Source organism: Lissotriton vulgaris, unplaced genomic scaffold (genome assembly GCF_964263255.1).
Source record: "Lissotriton vulgaris unplaced genomic scaffold, aLisVul1.2 SCAFFOLD_672, whole genome shotgun sequence".
In the NCBI taxonomy this organism is placed as follows: domain Eukaryota; kingdom Metazoa; phylum Chordata; class Amphibia; order Caudata; family Salamandridae; genus Lissotriton; species Lissotriton vulgaris.
The window spans coordinates 829,772-846,379 of NW_028246945.1; the positions used below are offsets into that span (position 1 = coordinate 829,772).

At 50.5% G+C, this 16,608-nt stretch overlaps 1 protein-coding gene across 1 annotated transcript in view; it reads right to left on the reverse strand.

Moving 5' to 3' along the window:
- LOC147665684 (autophagy-related protein 2 homolog A-like) overlaps positions 1–16,608 on the reverse strand; it is a gene marked incomplete at its 5' end in the record, with an annotated part of 884,401 nt that overhangs the window by 753,713 nt on the left and 114,080 nt on the right. Inside the window, one exon of the mRNA XM_086949597.1 lies at positions 3,787–3,980. Coding sequence (XP_086805723.1) covers positions 3,787–3,980 — 194 coding nt within the window. The remainder of the gene's footprint in view (positions 1–3,786; positions 3,981–16,608) is intronic.

Consider the following 16,608-nt stretch of genomic DNA (forward strand, 5'->3'; position numbering starts at 1 on the left):
TTCAGGGAAGGACCGGGGCGCCACGAGGCAAATTTGAGGAAATTTTTAGGCAGATTCCTCAACCGGCGCCAAAGTTATTCACAATAGAATGTTGAGATTTTGCATTGAAAATAATCCTAACTATAACTACCTACTGGAGACCGCCAGTAGGTAAGATTATATATATATATATATATATATAGATATATATATATATATATATATATAGGCAGTTATAGTGGAGTCATTGTTTCCATAGGAAATGCATTTTTTGTGTTGCTTATAACTTTGTCACTGTTTGGCGAATCTCCACGAACCATCAAGAGGGGGACTAAAAAAAAAAAGGAGGGTCCCAAAACGCGAAAGCTCCATGCATTTTCCATAGACTTCTTTAAGAAGTGCAACGATTGTGCTTGTGTGCTTTGATGTAAATACGAAAACAACAGTTGATGGACAGAATGCAGAAAAATGTCATACATTCACCCCAGTACAGAGATCTGGGCCTAAATCCATCGTTTTTTTGCACTCCACACCACCCCAGTTCAGACATGGCCATGTGCAAATCAGCCTTGACCCTGTGCCTCATGGGAACAGTCCAGCCTGAACTGCCAAGCCATGTCTTCCCTGGACCGGAATCAAGCATCTTAGGACCGGTTTCTGGCTATCAGCCGTCATCAGCCAGGATAGCTTGACCCACGTGGCCCGGGGATTGTGGGCGCTGTCGAGTGCCGCCTGGGAGCTGCCGGTCCCCGTCTGTGTCGTCTCAGCCTGGCGCGTGCCTGAAGGAGGCCCCCCTCTGTGCGTGGCGCTGCGGTGGGCCCCAGTGTGAGGAGGGGGCCGTCTGAATCCGAAGGGGGCCGCCACTGCCACAGCTGGGTTGCCGCTCGTCACCGCGGCCGCCAGCTCGGCTGTTCTCCCCCCTGAGCCTGAGGCCTGAGAAGAGCGCCTGGGAGTTACTGAAGGCCACGCTAGGCCTTAGAAGCGAGATCACTCGCCTCACGTGACCCTCTATGCCGCGCAGCCATTGGCTGCGGCTAACACACCCACCAGGACTGCCCTACGATTGGCCGAGGAGGCCGAGCCCCCTTCACGCCAGCCTCTGGATTGGTTCCCAGGCCTCAGACGTCCTCGTAGGCCCGGGAACAGGAGTAAACACTGCCGGAGGGCTCCGAGGAGAATAGGAGCCCTCCCTGAAGAAACCAGGTAACCCCCGGGGAGGAGGGCGGAAGGCCGCAGGAGGCCCAGAGTTCGCCCCTCCCCTGGGGAACACTGTTGTTGGGCCCGTTGGCCCCAATTAGCCATACAGAAACTGGTAACTGGGCACTGTTGGCCCTAATTATTTACAGAAGGCCCCTTCTGGCCTTGGAACTGGGCTAGAATCCTGTAGGACACCTTTGAGGCCTGAGTTTAGTAAAGATCACCCCATGTTGGGGGGCTGTTTGCTCCCCCTTGCCCTAGGTCGGCCCAGAGGGGTATAAGCTAACTGGCCTGATGAAATGGTTATTTCTGATCTGCTGAAGTGTTTCTTCCAGATGCAATGTTTAGTCACCGCATAATGGGGAGGTTGTCTGCTCTTCCCTAAAAGGTTTTACTCCTTTGTAAAGAAGTGTTCTATACTCCTGCCTAATGCAGAGTTTCCTGGAGGCCTTTAGTTACTCAATGGAATGTTTACTGCAGAGCAATGCAACGTTATTCCCCTAATGAAATGCTTGAATGAAGATATTGATGCCTAGTGTATCTATGCTCCTTTTATCCTAGGCACTGTTTATTCTTGCCTTACTGAAACTCCCCACATATGGTAAATGAAATGGTTATACCTAATTAATGAAACATTTATTCATGCTTGCCGGAAGGTGAGCTACATGCCCATAGTTATGGAGTGAAGTGCTCCTTGCTTTAATGGAATGGTTGCTTAACCGCTGAAACGGTTATTTCCTCATGAAATATTAGGCCTGATTTGTAGGGATTTTATTACTCTTGACTCATACAATGTTTTACCCTCAATGGAATGGTTAGTTCTGCTCAGGGAAGTGATATTCTTCTGCCTGGTGAGCTGCTTATTGCTGGGTAATGACACGCTTATCATGAAATATGTTTCCCATGCCATTGTGATGGTTTGTCTATGCTGAACTAACTGTTCTTCCTGCCCCAGTGTTCTAACTTCTACCTTCCAACAGGAGTACTCTTGGGTGCTGAAATGTTGCTTCTGACCTACGAAACTGGGGATTGAAGTGCCTACAGTTCTATAAGGAAGAGGTTGCTTACATAATGAAATGGTCATCCCTATTCAATGAAATGTTGGCCTTACCTAATGAGATGCTTGTTCTCTGATAATGAGATGTTGCCAGTGAATTAATTACCTATGCTTATTCTGAAAGGTTATTCCGGTTAAGGAGTTTAATGAAATGTTCACCCTTGCTCGTGAGAAGTTAATTGATTGGCCTACTCTATTGTACACTCTGTTCAAGGTTGCAAGAACACTGAACACGTTGCCCTTGCGTTTTGTTGTATGTTTGGAGACAGCTCTGAATCGGAAAGACAAACATACACACAAGCATTACACCTGTAACACAGTGCGAATGGAACCAGGCTTTTATTATATAAACTTCCTCTGTGTCAAGTTCCTCAGAGGCGAACTTCAATGGATTATCCTGGACATTCGACATGGTGGAGTACCAGCCCCACTGACTCCCACACGCGTCTTTCACAAATAATGGAAGTGCCTTCATAAAGTGAAATAGAAACTGGTAAATACATATTAAAATCGTCTCTAATGGACAGCATGTTGATGATACCAATGGTCTTATTCCTCATTCTTTCAAGTGGAAATGTATGGTTCCAATTTCAATTAATTTATTATTTAAGCTATCAGTCTTACAATAATTTAAGAGAGCGATTTAAGAACACTTAATCATCTAAACCTACATGAGATAAAAACAGATACAAAGCAATCTGCCAAATAGTGAAATAGTGTTTAAACACTACATTCTGTTTCAATGGAGAATCAGCACACTCATCAGATATTTAGAAGTGCAAGTGAAATTAGACAATAACAATATGCAAATCATTCAGAGGCTAATGACCTGAAAAATATATACAGCACAAACATTTAAATAGCATAAAAACGTTTAGAGCAGTAATTCTTACTGATATAAAGAATATATCAATACACCAAATATGAAAAAGTGCAAGTGTAGAGGGGTATGGAGGGAAACGTGCAATTTAAGCAGGGGCTAGCAGCAGATTACATCATGGTATAGGTACAAATCCACAGAGGCTATCTGGTTAAGATGATATCTAGCATAGGAGCAATATCTCTCAGGCGAGGCCACGTAACCCATAGAAATGAAACTAGAGTTGACCACAAACAAGTCATCAACATGACCACATCGCCATGGCTGGTTTAACACATGTAGCTCCAAAATGTTTATAAAGAGGCCGGAGCCATCGCCACCATGCATAATCATATTTAATACAAAACAGAATAAAGTGGGTTAAGTTTCTATCCCTCCAAAGCTACAACCACAGTAGTCAAATCTATCACTGAGCGTATGAATGAAATATGGAATTTTACCCTTTAGAATGCTTCATATTCCAAAAAGCATTGATGTGTAAAACCCACTGAAGTTCACCAGTTGGGGTTAGCGGTGCCCACAATGCCTCCCTAACTAAAGTCGCCAGAAATGCTAAAAACAACCATTTCTCATTGGCAGAAGGAAAAATGCTGTCTATCAGGTGTGGGCAATTATACTTAAATAATAATTTGCTCCAGCTAATGATAGATAGGCAAACAAAGTGCTAGGATACCTTGACATTTTTTTTCAGGTCCAGATCGATCCTGATGGCGGTAGAGAGCATTTTCAGATTCTTGTCTTTTCTCCCACTCGACAACCTGGTCATTACTCCTTCTTCACTCAAGTAAATGATGGGGTTTAGTTGTTCAGGAGGGTGAAAATTTGGCACCTCAAGTTTTTCTGGCATGAAATAATCTTCAACTGAAGCTGAAAAAAACGCAATAATGTGTAATTTCAGAGCACATAGGAAAAAAAACAAGGTTAAACATTAAAAAAATTGCATTGAAAATATTCTGCCAGTTTTCATCTCCAACAATGTCACTGACCTTAACTGAAATAAAATATTTACAATTACTGTAGAAAGCAGTAATAGTGAAACAAAGGATGCAAATAAGAACTTATTGCGCTATGTAATGTCTTCCCTGACATCCACATGAGATAAGTACAGAAAAAGTTGTAGTACCTCTTTCCATATTTCTCTGAGCCCAGGTTAATTCATCAACTACCTCAGTGATCAAAAATGCATCTAATCTGTTCTCCTTTTCAGCGGGATAGATACTCTAATCTTAGTTAATCAGCCCAGTTGCCAGGTGCCCACTGCATGATCTTCTAGGGAAATTCTCAAAGTCTCATTGTGGCTCTGTGGGTCTCCTTATTGGCCCTGGCCCCTGACTCCCCAAGTAACAGCATAGTGTCTGAGCAGAAGAAACACAAGATTTACTAGTTGGTGTCTAGAGTTACATTCAACAACAAAGCTACCACATTTAGCTCACAACAAAAATTGCTGTAATCTAAAAATGCACACTAAACAAAAACACAACAAAAGATGAAAGAAAGCAAACCAGTATTATTATGGTACAGTCCAACATACACACTTGTGAATACCCACATAAAGTGACAAAACGGTGAACAATATTCGAAGGAAGATGAATTGAGGACTGTTGGAAGTAGAAACTCGATTTTTGTCTAGGTGGGGTGTATTTAGTTACATAATTTTTATAGTGTACTGCACACCTAATTGAAAGCGTTTGAGAGCAGTTAAACAAGAAGGGCTAGCTCCAAAGAGGATCAAGGTAGCATAGGTCAAGGAACACAACTGTTTGAGGTGTTTAAATTGAAATCTAAGAGTTAGGGTTTCAATTTTTGGTGGAAAAGTAAATCATTTTGGAAGGGGTAAATACAAGGTCAATGTATACCATGAAATGAGCAGGCCTGACAACGGCAATACAAATAAATACACTGTCAATGCATGCCATCAACTGTGGCCGCACAACCGTGTTGATACCAGCGGTAACTTTGTCAATGTGTGCCATAATCCATGCATGAATGACAATGTTGTTACCAGTAAAGAAAATGTTGATGTACATCATGATCTAAAAATGCATAACTATGTAAAATATCAGCAAAGACAAAACCCATGTAAGCTTTGACAACCGTACGCACACTGTTGAGAATGTTGTAAAAATATACAGTGTCTGCTATACTATTTTCAGGAGTTTCAGTGAACTTGTATCATTGCTGTTGGATTTTCCCAAGGTGACCACCTCATCAATCCAGCTGCAGAGATAGTGATCAGGCAGGTGCCTATTGAATAACAGGTCCCAGGTGGGGTCTATTTAACCCAAAGACAAACGCGCACCCAGGGGAAACCCTGATCAATCCCACAGCTAGATAGTTGCACCACAAACAGGTCAAGGGCAAATGGCCCCAATAAAACACGTTTGGCCACAAAGCTATATGCCACAAAATATATGGGAACAGGACAAGACAAGCACACCACACGTTGAGATCAGGTGCTCCTCAAGCCGGACATCAGGACACATTCACACTGGCCCACATTAGCTCTCCCCGTGGTCAAGAGTCATCTGTGTCCTTATCAGATGCCCAAACCGATTAATTTATGAATGAGATGCTTTTTCGGTAATGCAGAAATGACTTAATTGCACCTTATAGCTAGATATAATGACAGTCAAAACTTCGTACACCAAGAGACTTTCCTCAGACACAATCTGTTGAGACTCTCCCGACCGCTGAGTTTAATAAAAGCGAAGTATTCAGGTTTTCCCAAATTCCTCTCGTCTTTTAATTTCTTCAAGGTAAATTCATATCTGAGCAACATTCTGTTGAGCTAGCCATGAGAGACTGCTTTATAGAGCCCAACTGTTGCCGAAATAAAAGGACCCCTGCCCGAACAGATTTACATCTGCACTAACAAAATCGGTGAGCAGATGCCATAATTGATAAGACGTTCTGCTGAATCCGCGGTGCAGAGGTCCGTCTTAAGGCCACCATCAGCACGCTAGAGAAAGGTGAAGGTTAATGAACAAGTTACTTACGTTCGGTAACGATATATCTGTAAGAAACATTAGTTAGTATTAGATTCCTTACCTTAGAATATCCCCAGGCGTCAGTCTGGATCCGGAAACTTTTGCGTAGCAGTACCCCTGCGCGTCGGTAGGCGTCGTCTGCAGGCGTCCCCTGCGGCTCCGCGTTCGTTGTTGGCGTCGTGCGCCGTGATGACGTCACTGGAGTATATGGACGACGCCTGCGCGCGCTGTCAGTTCTTTGCACACAGCTTTTCCGCGCCAGAACACGCAGAGCCATGTGAGAACGAACACTGGTGCCATTTGAAACTAGGGCCCTGAAAGGGATGTCCTTAACCCTAAGTATCAGTTCGCAGAACGGGGAGGATGGGTGGGGCGGTAAGGAATCTAATACTAACTAATGTTTCTTACAGATATATCGTTACCGAAGGTAAGTAACTTGTTCATCTGAAAGAAACACGTTAGTATTAGATTCCTTACCTTAGAATAGATACCCCAGCAATACCAACCCCGGTGGTGGGTCTGCGAACCAATACCATTTCACACCAGAAAGAACGGCCAAAGAAGCCATCCCTCAAGACTTGACTGTCCAGGCAGTAGTGCTTCGCAAAAGTGTGCAGCGAGGCCCACGTAGCTGCCTGGCAAATGTCCTGCAAGGGGACTCCCCGGCCCAGGGCAGTAGTAGCCGCCGTGGCCCGAGTGGAATGGGCCCTCAGCCCAACAGGAGGCTCCTTCCGAGCCAAAGAGTAGCACGCTTTGATGCATAGGACGACCCACCGGGAGATGGTCCGTTTATGCACCGCCCGTCCCTTCTTCGCACCCACGTAGCCAACAAACAGTTGGTCATCCACCCGGAACTGGCGTGTGCGATCCATATAAAATGAAAACGCACGTTTTGGGTCCAGACGATGGAGCCGCTCTTCATCCTTTGAAGGATGCGGAGGCGGGAAGAAGGAGGGTAAGGTGATGGACTGACCGATGTGAAAAGCAGAGACTACTTTGGGCAGGAAAGAAGGTCTAGTTCTCAGAACCACCTTGTCTGGATGAATGGACATGAAAGGAGGTTTGACAGAAAGAGCCTGGAGCTCACTCACTCTCCTGGCAGAGGTGATGGCAACCAGGAAGGCCGTCTTTAAAGTCAGGAGACGGAGAGGACAGGAATGAAGTGGCTCAAAGGGAGCACACATCAAGAAAGTTAGAACCAGGTTCAAGTCCCACTGAGGCATCACAAACGGAACAGGTGGATACATGTGTGTGATGCCCTTCAAGAACCTTGTTACAATAGGGGACTTGAACAAAGAAGGTTGATCAGGCAGCCTCAGAAAGGCCGAAAGGGCAGAAAGGTAGCCCTTGATAGTGCCCAGAGCAGAGCCCTGCTGGGCAAGAGAGAGAAGAAAGAGGAGAACCTCGGAAAGAGGGGCAGAAAGGGGATCCACAGCCTTTGCTGTGCACCATGCCACAAATTTGTTCCACCGGCAGGCGTATACCGATTTTGTGGAGGAACGCCTGGCTGCCAGAATCACATCACAGACTTCAGGAGGCAAGTCAAATGGCCTCAACTGTCGCCGCTCAATCTCCACGCATGGAGGTGGAGGCTGGACAGGTTCGGGTGGAGGACCGTCCCCTGCTGCTGCGACAGAAGGTTCTCCTGAAGGGGCAGGCGGATCGGTGGACCGACTGGCATGCTGAGTAGCTCGGGATACCAGTACCATCGAGCCCAGTCCGGAGCCACAAGGATGACTTGGGCCCGGTCGCGCCTGATCTTCTTCAGCACTCTGGGCAGAAGTGGTATAGGCGGAAAGGCGTATAACAGACCGCAACTCCACTCGCGCCGAAAGGCGTCGCCGTGCGAGTGCCGTCTTGGAAACTCCAACGCGCAGAACTGATGACATTGCGCGTTCTCTTCTGTGGCGAATAGATCTAACCAAGGCTCTCCCCATCGCAGAAAGAGGCCTTGCACCACGTCCGAGTTCAGACGCCATTCGTGATCCATCGAGCACCGACGGCTGAGTTCGTCCGTCCTGGCGTTCAGAGATCCCGCCAGGTGTTGAACCACCAGGGTCACCCCCTGATGTTCCAGCCACTGCCAGAGACGCAGAGCCTCCTGGCAAAGGGTCCATGACCCCACCCCGCCCTGTTTGTTGCAGTACCACATGGCGGTGGTTTTGTCCGCGAACACCTGCACTACACTCCCGCTGACAACGGGGAGGAATGCCTTCAGTGCCAGACGAATCGCCCGTAGCTCCAACAAATTTATATGGAGCCGGGACAACGCCGGAGACCAGATGCCTCTGATCTCCGCCTCTCCCAGGTGGCCTCCCCAGCCCTGGAGGGACGCGTCCGTCACAACAACGTGCTCCGGTTGGGGAAGTGAGAGGGATCTGCCTCTGACCCAATCGCGGTCCGTAACCCACCACTGCAGTTGTCTCGCAGTGCCCTCCGAGATCAAGACATGGTCGGACAAGTTGCCCTGATGCTGGGCCCACTGAAACTTCAGGTCCCACTGCAGAGCCCGCATCCGCCACCGGGCGTGATGCACCAGAAGGATGCAGGAAGCCATCAGCCCCAGCAGCCACAGCGTCAACCTGACCGAAACCCGGGATAACGGCTGTAAGATGGGAATCAAAGCCTGTATATCCTGGACTCGCCGTTCCGGAGGATAAACCCGAAACTGCGCCGAGTCGAGAACCGCTCCGATGAAAAGGAGCATTTGAGAGGGACACAGGTGTGATTTCGGCACATTGATGGAAAACCCCAGCTCATGCAGGAGGTCTGCCGTCATGGCGGACGACTGTCTGGGGCGAGCCCGCCTTCAACAACCAGTCGTCTAGGTAGGGGAAGACTGAAACCCCTAACCTGCGCAGATAGGCTGCGACCACCGCCATCACCTTTGTGAACACCCGTGGGGCGCTTGGCAGGCCGAAGGGGAGCACGATGAACTGAAAGTGCTCTTGGCCTACCGTGAACCGCAGGTAACGCCGGTGGGCCGGCAGGACGGGGATGTGAAAATATGCATCCTGCAAATCCAACGCTACCATCCAGTCTTGTGGGTCGAGAGCAGCCAAGACCTGAGCCAATGTCAACATCTTGAACTTCTCCTTCCGGAGGAAGCCGTTGACGTTCCTTAGGTCCAAGATAGGACGTAGGCCCCCCTTGTCCTTCTTGGGTACCAGAAAGTAGTGGGAATAGCAACCACGCCCTACTTCTGGCCCAGGAACGCGCTCGATGGCCCCCTTGGCCAAGAGGGCCGTAACTTCTTCCTTCAGAAGTGCCAAGTGGTCCCCCGACACACGGTGGTTCTGCGGTGGCATGGCTGGAGGAGTGGTCTCGAAGGGGAGGGAGTAGCCCCTTCGGACGATCTGCAGCACCCACCTGTCCGAGGTAATGGTGCGCCAGTGGGAGTGGTGATAGCGAACCCTGCCACCCACTGGCGTCACATGGGCCTGAAAGCACGGACTAGGAGGATTTTGTGGCGGATGCTGCGGGGGGAGGTGTGGCCTGACCTCGCCGTTGTCCCCGACCGCCTCCACAGCGGTTTCCACGGCCGCCACCGCGTTGATATGTTTGTTGCGGCGCGTGGCTGGCAGCACGTGTGGGACCGCCCCTTCCTTGGCCACGAAAGGAGCGAAACGAACCCGTTTGCTGGAGCTGGGTCGAAAGACCGAAGGACTTGGCCGTGACCCTGGAGTCCTTGAAGCGTTCCAGCGCGTGGTCCGCTTTGTCACCAAACAGGCGACAGCCATCAAACGGCATGTCCATCAAGGCATTCTGGACATCTGCCGAGAAGTTGGCGGATCTCAGCCAGGCGTGGCGACGAATCGCCACCGTCGTGGACATCGTTCTGCCCAGCGAGTCGGTCGTATCAAGACCACACCTAATGGAGTATTTTGCTGCGTCTCGGCCTTCAATCATAGCCTTGCCGAGCTTTGCCCGTACCTCCGGAGGGCATTCCGGCAGCAATTCCGCGACCGTGTCCCACAGAGAGTGGGTGTAGCGGCCCAAGAGGCATGCGGTGTTGCAAGACCGCAGTCCCAGACTCAGGGACGAGAAGACTTTCTTGCCATACTGGTGTTACCTCTTTGACTCCCTGTCGGGCAGGGCCGAAGGGAATGCGGTTTGGGAAGTGGAGGCCTGGATCACCAGACTCTATGGGGTGGGATGGGTGGACAGAAACTTGGGGTCATACGAACACGGACGGTGGCGTCTGGCCACGTTCCTATCAACAGGCGAACCTGAAGCGGGCCTGATCACGTGCCCAAAAGAACGTCAGACAAGGCCTCGTTGAACGGCAGCAGTGGCTCCTGTGGGCATGACTGCGGTTTGAGGACCTCACTGAGGATGTTAGTCCTCACGGCCGCGACAAGGTGTAAGGCCTTGGCAGCCCTCATCAACACCACTGAATAAGCAGCCCCCTCCTCCGAAGCCACGGTAGGAGGCGAGACAAAGCCAGGGTTAGGGGATTCGTCTAGACCACTGGCGTCACCCAAGTCACCTGTCCAGTCCACGTCATACTGACATTCACGTGTCAGAGGGTCCTCAGACCCCTCCCAATCCTCTCCGTAATCTGCCTCCTCATCATATTCGGGATCAACATAGCAGACCGGCTCCTCGGGGTTCACAGGCCCCATCGGCGCCGGAGTCGGAGAGGGTATGGTGGCGGCGCCGCCCGGAGCCGGCGCCGGAGAACGGGCGTCGTGCGGGGACGGCGTCGGGGGCAACCGGGAGGTCGGCTGGCCAACCGGCGTCGACCTTCAAGGCCCCTGCGGCCCCGACGGCGTCGAGGCAGGAGCACCCGACCCGCTAGGGCCTTCGGACGAGGGCACTGGGCCCGAAGGCGCCGTAGGCCCCGTCGAAGAAGACAGCTTCCTCATGGCCATGAGGAACTCCTCTATCTCCTCAGGCGACGCGCCTTGCCCAGGGACCGTAGGGTATGGAGCAGGCCGCACCGGCAGCTCATGCGGAGCCGCGGGGATGGGGCCACCCGAACCCCCGGCCGCATCGCGCGAGCGTTGGGGGGAGTCGGGGGTACGATGACGACGCCCCGACTTCTTGTGCTTCCTACCTGAGGAACCAGAGGAATGGTGATGACTTCCGGAGCGTTCGTGACGGCTCCGCGACCGCTCCCTCGAACGCTCCCTCGACCTCCGGCCGGACCGGGACCTCTCTCGTCGTGGGGCCGACACCCGGAGCTCGAGTAGCTTACGGGACCGCTCCCGCCTAGCTTTCTTCGTCAAGGTCCGGCAATCGACACAGGCATCCACGTCGTGGTCGGGGCCCAGGCACCGGAGACAGAGGCGGTGATGGTCCGTGACCGACATCGTGCGGTCGCAGTCATCACAGTTCTTAAAACCAGGCATCCTACCGGCACCGTAAGAAGATTATCAAAAGGATTCAAAACTTTGGTCAAAAGACCGGAGTACTGCTCTTCGGATCTGCGCTAACTGGCGCGGAAAAAAGAAGAACTGACGTCAGCGCGCGGAGTCGGCGTCTATATACTCCAGCGACGCCATCACGGCGCACGACGCCAACGACGGACGCGGAGCCGCAGGGGACGCCTGCAGACGACGCCTACCGACGCGCAGGGGTACTGCTACGCAAAAGTTTCCGGATCCAGACTGACGCCTGGGGATATTCTAAGGTAAGGAATCTAATACTAACGTGTTTCTTTCAGATGACTTACGATGCACTTTATTCCAGCTAGAGAACCAGTTATCTAAGTTCGATCAACCCAAAGGGGTGCAGAGGGCAACGGCGCAGCTCCACTGCCGTGCCTCCCTACTGGGTGAATTTCGAGAAGCAGCCGAGAGAGGAACACACTATTTGGGGAAATATGCCACGGCCAGACACTACAGGGAGGGTGAGAGGCCAGGACGCACACTCACCTGTCAACTCCAACCTCCTTGGGGTCCAGTCTTACATTACAGCCCTCAGACGGCACCTACATGTCAGATACGCTGGGTATTCAGGATGAAATACTTATCTACTACACAGACTTATACACCTCCCGGGCCACAGACGATACAGCTGATCAGGCACTCTATATGAAGGACATTGCCATTGTGTGACTCAGCTCCACGCATCAACAATTCCTTGTTGGACTTGGCCCTCTTGACAGGGTCATCCCTGAACTTTTTGCCTTCCTCCAATATTCTCTCTGACCGTTTTTGTTTGTTTAATGACTCTGGGCACTTTACCACTGCTGACCAGTGCTAAAGTGCATATGCTCTCCCAATGTAAAATGTAACTGTGATTGATTTCCATGATTGGTTAATTGGATTTACTGTCAGTCCCCAGTAAAGTGCACCAGGAGTGCCAGGGCTTGTAAATTCCAATACTGCTAGTGGGCATGCAGCGCTGGTTGCGCCACCCACAGAAGCAGCCTTTTAAAATGTATCTAGGGTCTGCCATTGCAGACCCTGCATGCAGTCTGGTACTGTCATGCTGGCTGGGCAAGTGCACATACTTGCCAGCCCCTAAACCGTCCCTTAACTTCATAGTAGTCACCCCTATGGTAGGCCCATGGGCAGGGTGCATTGTAAGTGTAAGGTAGGATATGCTCTGATGTGTGTGGCATGCCCTAATAGTGAATTACAGCCAAATTCGTTTTTCACTATTGTAGGGCTACCTGTTCTCTCAGGCCAAGATGGGCTGCTGGAATTATTACACTCTATAATCCCAGCAGGCTCAGGGAACATGGTAGAAAATAAAGTTTAGTATGCCTGAACTCAGAATAATAAAATACTTCTTTTAGTAAAGTTTATTTTAATATCCTGTGTTTGCAAATGCTACTTTTAGAAAGTTAGCCTTTGCTTGCCTAACCATTTCAGCCCGCCTCTGCTAGGATGTGTATCTGACTGTCTGGGATATGTGAGTGACAGGGCTGGGGGATGACAGGTGGGGAATGCCAGGATTACACCTTGGTGGGAGTGCCCCTGAATGGCTGTGCTCTGCCACCACAATGCTGGCTCTGCCCCCTGGGGAGCGACTGATGACTCAGCCGACACCTGGCCCAGGAGAGGCGCAGCACTGTCAACAAGGTACTCCTGGCTGCCCCTGTCCACACAATGCTGGCTCCACCTCCTGTGGAGCGTCTGATGTGCCTGCCCCTCACCCTGAAAGCAGAAGCCAGATCACACCCAACAAAGTGCTAAGAGACTGAATGAAGTTATGCAGAGGCCCCCCCTGGCCTGCAAGAACAAAGAAAATGCTGTATAAAAGTAGGAGCCCTGCTCCTTGTAAATTAGAATCCTGTTTCCCACAACGAACCTCTGCCCGACTAGAAGGAGAAGACGACGCTGGAAGGACTGGCCTGCTGATTGCCTTGATGAGAAAGGAGAGGAAAAGACTTGATGAAAAGACTTTGCTGACTTGTGCTTTGAAACATTCTCCAAGGGCTTGTCTGAGCTTGCCCCCTGAATTGAACCCCAGGACCAGTGGGTTCAAGGTGACTTTGCCCGTTTATCTTCAAGCCGTGTGTGCCTCCCGCCGGAGCTGAGTTTGCGCCCCCATCGCCCCCTCCTAGGGCTGTGGCACTCAGGAGCTCGCCTGCCCTTTACCCGTGAGAGCCTCGCTCCTTGGAGTCCCTCTCTGCCCCCGGGTCAGGCCGCCTGCTCCTCTGCCCCTGCCTTCGCCCCTCCTGCCGGAATTCCTCAGTGGCCGGTGATCCTGCCGAGACAGCCGCCCGCACTTTGAAACGTGTCCGGCTGTACCCTGAGACAGTCCAAGCCGCGCCGCCCCTCTGTGGTGAGACCCCGGTACAGCCGGTACTGAGGTCGTGGGCCGCGCCTGCTTGTGTGTACACCCCCGCTGCAAGTGGAAACCCGAAGTCACCACCAAGAACCGAGTCGCACTGCCCGTGCACGACTCGGCCTAAGAAGAGAAGAGAACTAAGATCCTAAGGTACGTCGCTAGCACAAAGGGCTCGTGGCCCGCAACGTTTTATTTCCCCATGATCAGACTGTGCGCGCCGGATTCCCTTGAAAGAAAACTTACGCTGTTACAAGTACGCCCCGTATTGCCTGAGTGCGCTGGGAACTGTGAGCTGTGCGCGCCGTAGATTTCACCAGTACGCTGCAATCCCCCCGCAGTACGAGCCGCACAAGCTGGGTACGGCTCGCACCTCTGTTTTCATTGCTTGGAAGCTGTACGCCGTCTCACGCGAGATGCGTGAGGATTGGTAGGGCCTCGGGGTACGCGACTCACGTGAGATGCGTGAGACTTGGTAGGGTGCAGTGATTCCTCCCGTTCAGAGCACACGGAAGCGCTACGAAGCGCCCAGCTGGCCTAAGACTGGCCTAAGGCCCCTAAAAAGTACAGAAGAAGCATTTTTAAAGGAAGCAGCTTACCATCAAGAAGAGAAATTGCCATGGTTTTGTGAAAGGAGACTAAAAGTAAGAAACAGCTTGCAATATAAAGAGAACACTTGCCTATTTACAACCCGTGGCTTAGAAAAACGTTATTGGTCTTGTGATAAGTCTGATCTGCTTATATATATATATTTTTACATAAAGGAACATATTTTTATAAATAATACCTGCCTGGTGTCCATTTGTGGGGGGATTGTTACATTTTACTGTGTGTGTTTTTACAAGTGCTTAACTCCATAGAGCCTGAAGAATAGTCTTGGCTGCTCACGCCACGCACCTAGAGGGTGAGCAAGGGTAATTCTAAGGGGTCTTCCTTCGCCCTGACTTAGAGGAGACGGTCCCTGCTTGTCACAAGTGAATACTTGCGCCAACCAGAAACCCCCAATTCTAACATTCCTCATGGAACCATTTGAAGTGGAGGAGATCATTCAGGCGGTAGAGGTCATGGATGGCACGAAAGTGCCGGGCCTCGATGGGTTTTCAGGTAGTTTCTACAAAGCATATAAACAGTTACTAGCCTTGCACCTCCTCGAACTATACGAGGAGGCGATTGAGAAAGGCTTCCTCCTGCCCACCCTCCACGAAGCAGTAATACTGCTCCCCAAGCACGTAAAGGATCCGCTCTGTTGCGGCTCCCATAGCCCTCTCTCCTTGTAAAATTTTGATAACAAGATACTGGCTAAAATAACAGTAACCCATCTCTCCCTCCAGCTGAATCAAATAATATCTCTTGCACAATCAGGGTTTGTCCCACAAAGGTCCACTGCCCTAATTCAGTGCACACTCTTTTCGCATTTCTCCAGAGAATCTCCGCTGCTGTACCAGCCGCTGCGGTGATGTTGGATGCTGAGAAGGCGTTCGAATCACTGGCATGGCCTATCTTTCAGACCAAACAGTGTAAAATGGGACTCCCACTGGGATACATGGCCCTCCTCTGACTGTTCTACACGCAGCTCACAGCACATATCTGCTTAAATGGTACGTTGACGCCCCCCCTTTCCTCTGACACGGGGCACCAGATAAGGAGGCCCGCTGTCGCCCTTATAATTTGTCATTGCCCTGGACCCTCTGGTGCGACATCTGCAGGAGAAGCACCTCAACTAGGGACTGCTGTTTAAAACCGGACCACTCCTGATCATGCTTTATGTGGATGACATTGTCCTTTACACGCGACACCCGAGCGAGAACCTGGCACCCACAGTACAGGAAGTTATCCAATACGGGGACTGTCTGGGCTGCTTATAAATTGGGGTAAATCAGAGATCTTTTCCCTGACGTGAGAATCAATCATGGTTGACTGAGAATTTCCACTGGGGTGATGTGATTAATCAATCAGGTATTCAGGATACATAATCAAAGAGATAAAGAACAGATACTATGTCACAACTAAGGTCCAGTGCTGGACAAACTGTCCGCATGGGTCTTGCTGACACTTCCCATATCTATGGCAGGTCGGATAGCCATTATTAAAATGGTGGTCCTACCCCAATTTTTGTACCTGTTCCATATCATCCCGATCCCGCTGATCAACGCATTCTTTGCGACACTTCGCACTCTCCTTAGTACGCTTGTCTGGGCGGTGGGGGGTTGGTCAGGGGGTGTCAGGCAGTTGAGCAATCAATTGGAATATTAGGACTCTACCATTTGAGCGTGGGGGCTTCAGAGTCCCTAACTTACATCTGTATTTCCTGGTGGCTCAGTTTAGCTTTGCTCGTCATTGGTACCATCCAGATGCCGACATACTATATACTAAGCCAAAAGCAGACCTTGCTGACCCAATACCACTGGCTGTGTTGTTGCAGGCAGGGCTACAGCACAATCCTTATGACATTCAGATTGTGTCTACAACCTGCTGAGCCTGGCAGCAACTGATTAGATGGTGGGAGGCCACTTGAAGTACTTGTCTGCCCTACACTGGCTGCAAAGCCATAGTTGCCCATTACGAAAGAGGATCTTGTTCGACCCACCTTAACCCGGTACTCCCTGACCACCATCGGGGATCTCTTCTCAGATGGACATGTATTCTTACGGTCAGCAGACATCCCATTTCAAGATGCTCCCATCCTGGACCAATTCATCCTGCGGCGGCTGCAAGGGCTCTCAGTGTCCAGATTCCCATCTACCCCCTCTAGCCAGACTACTTCC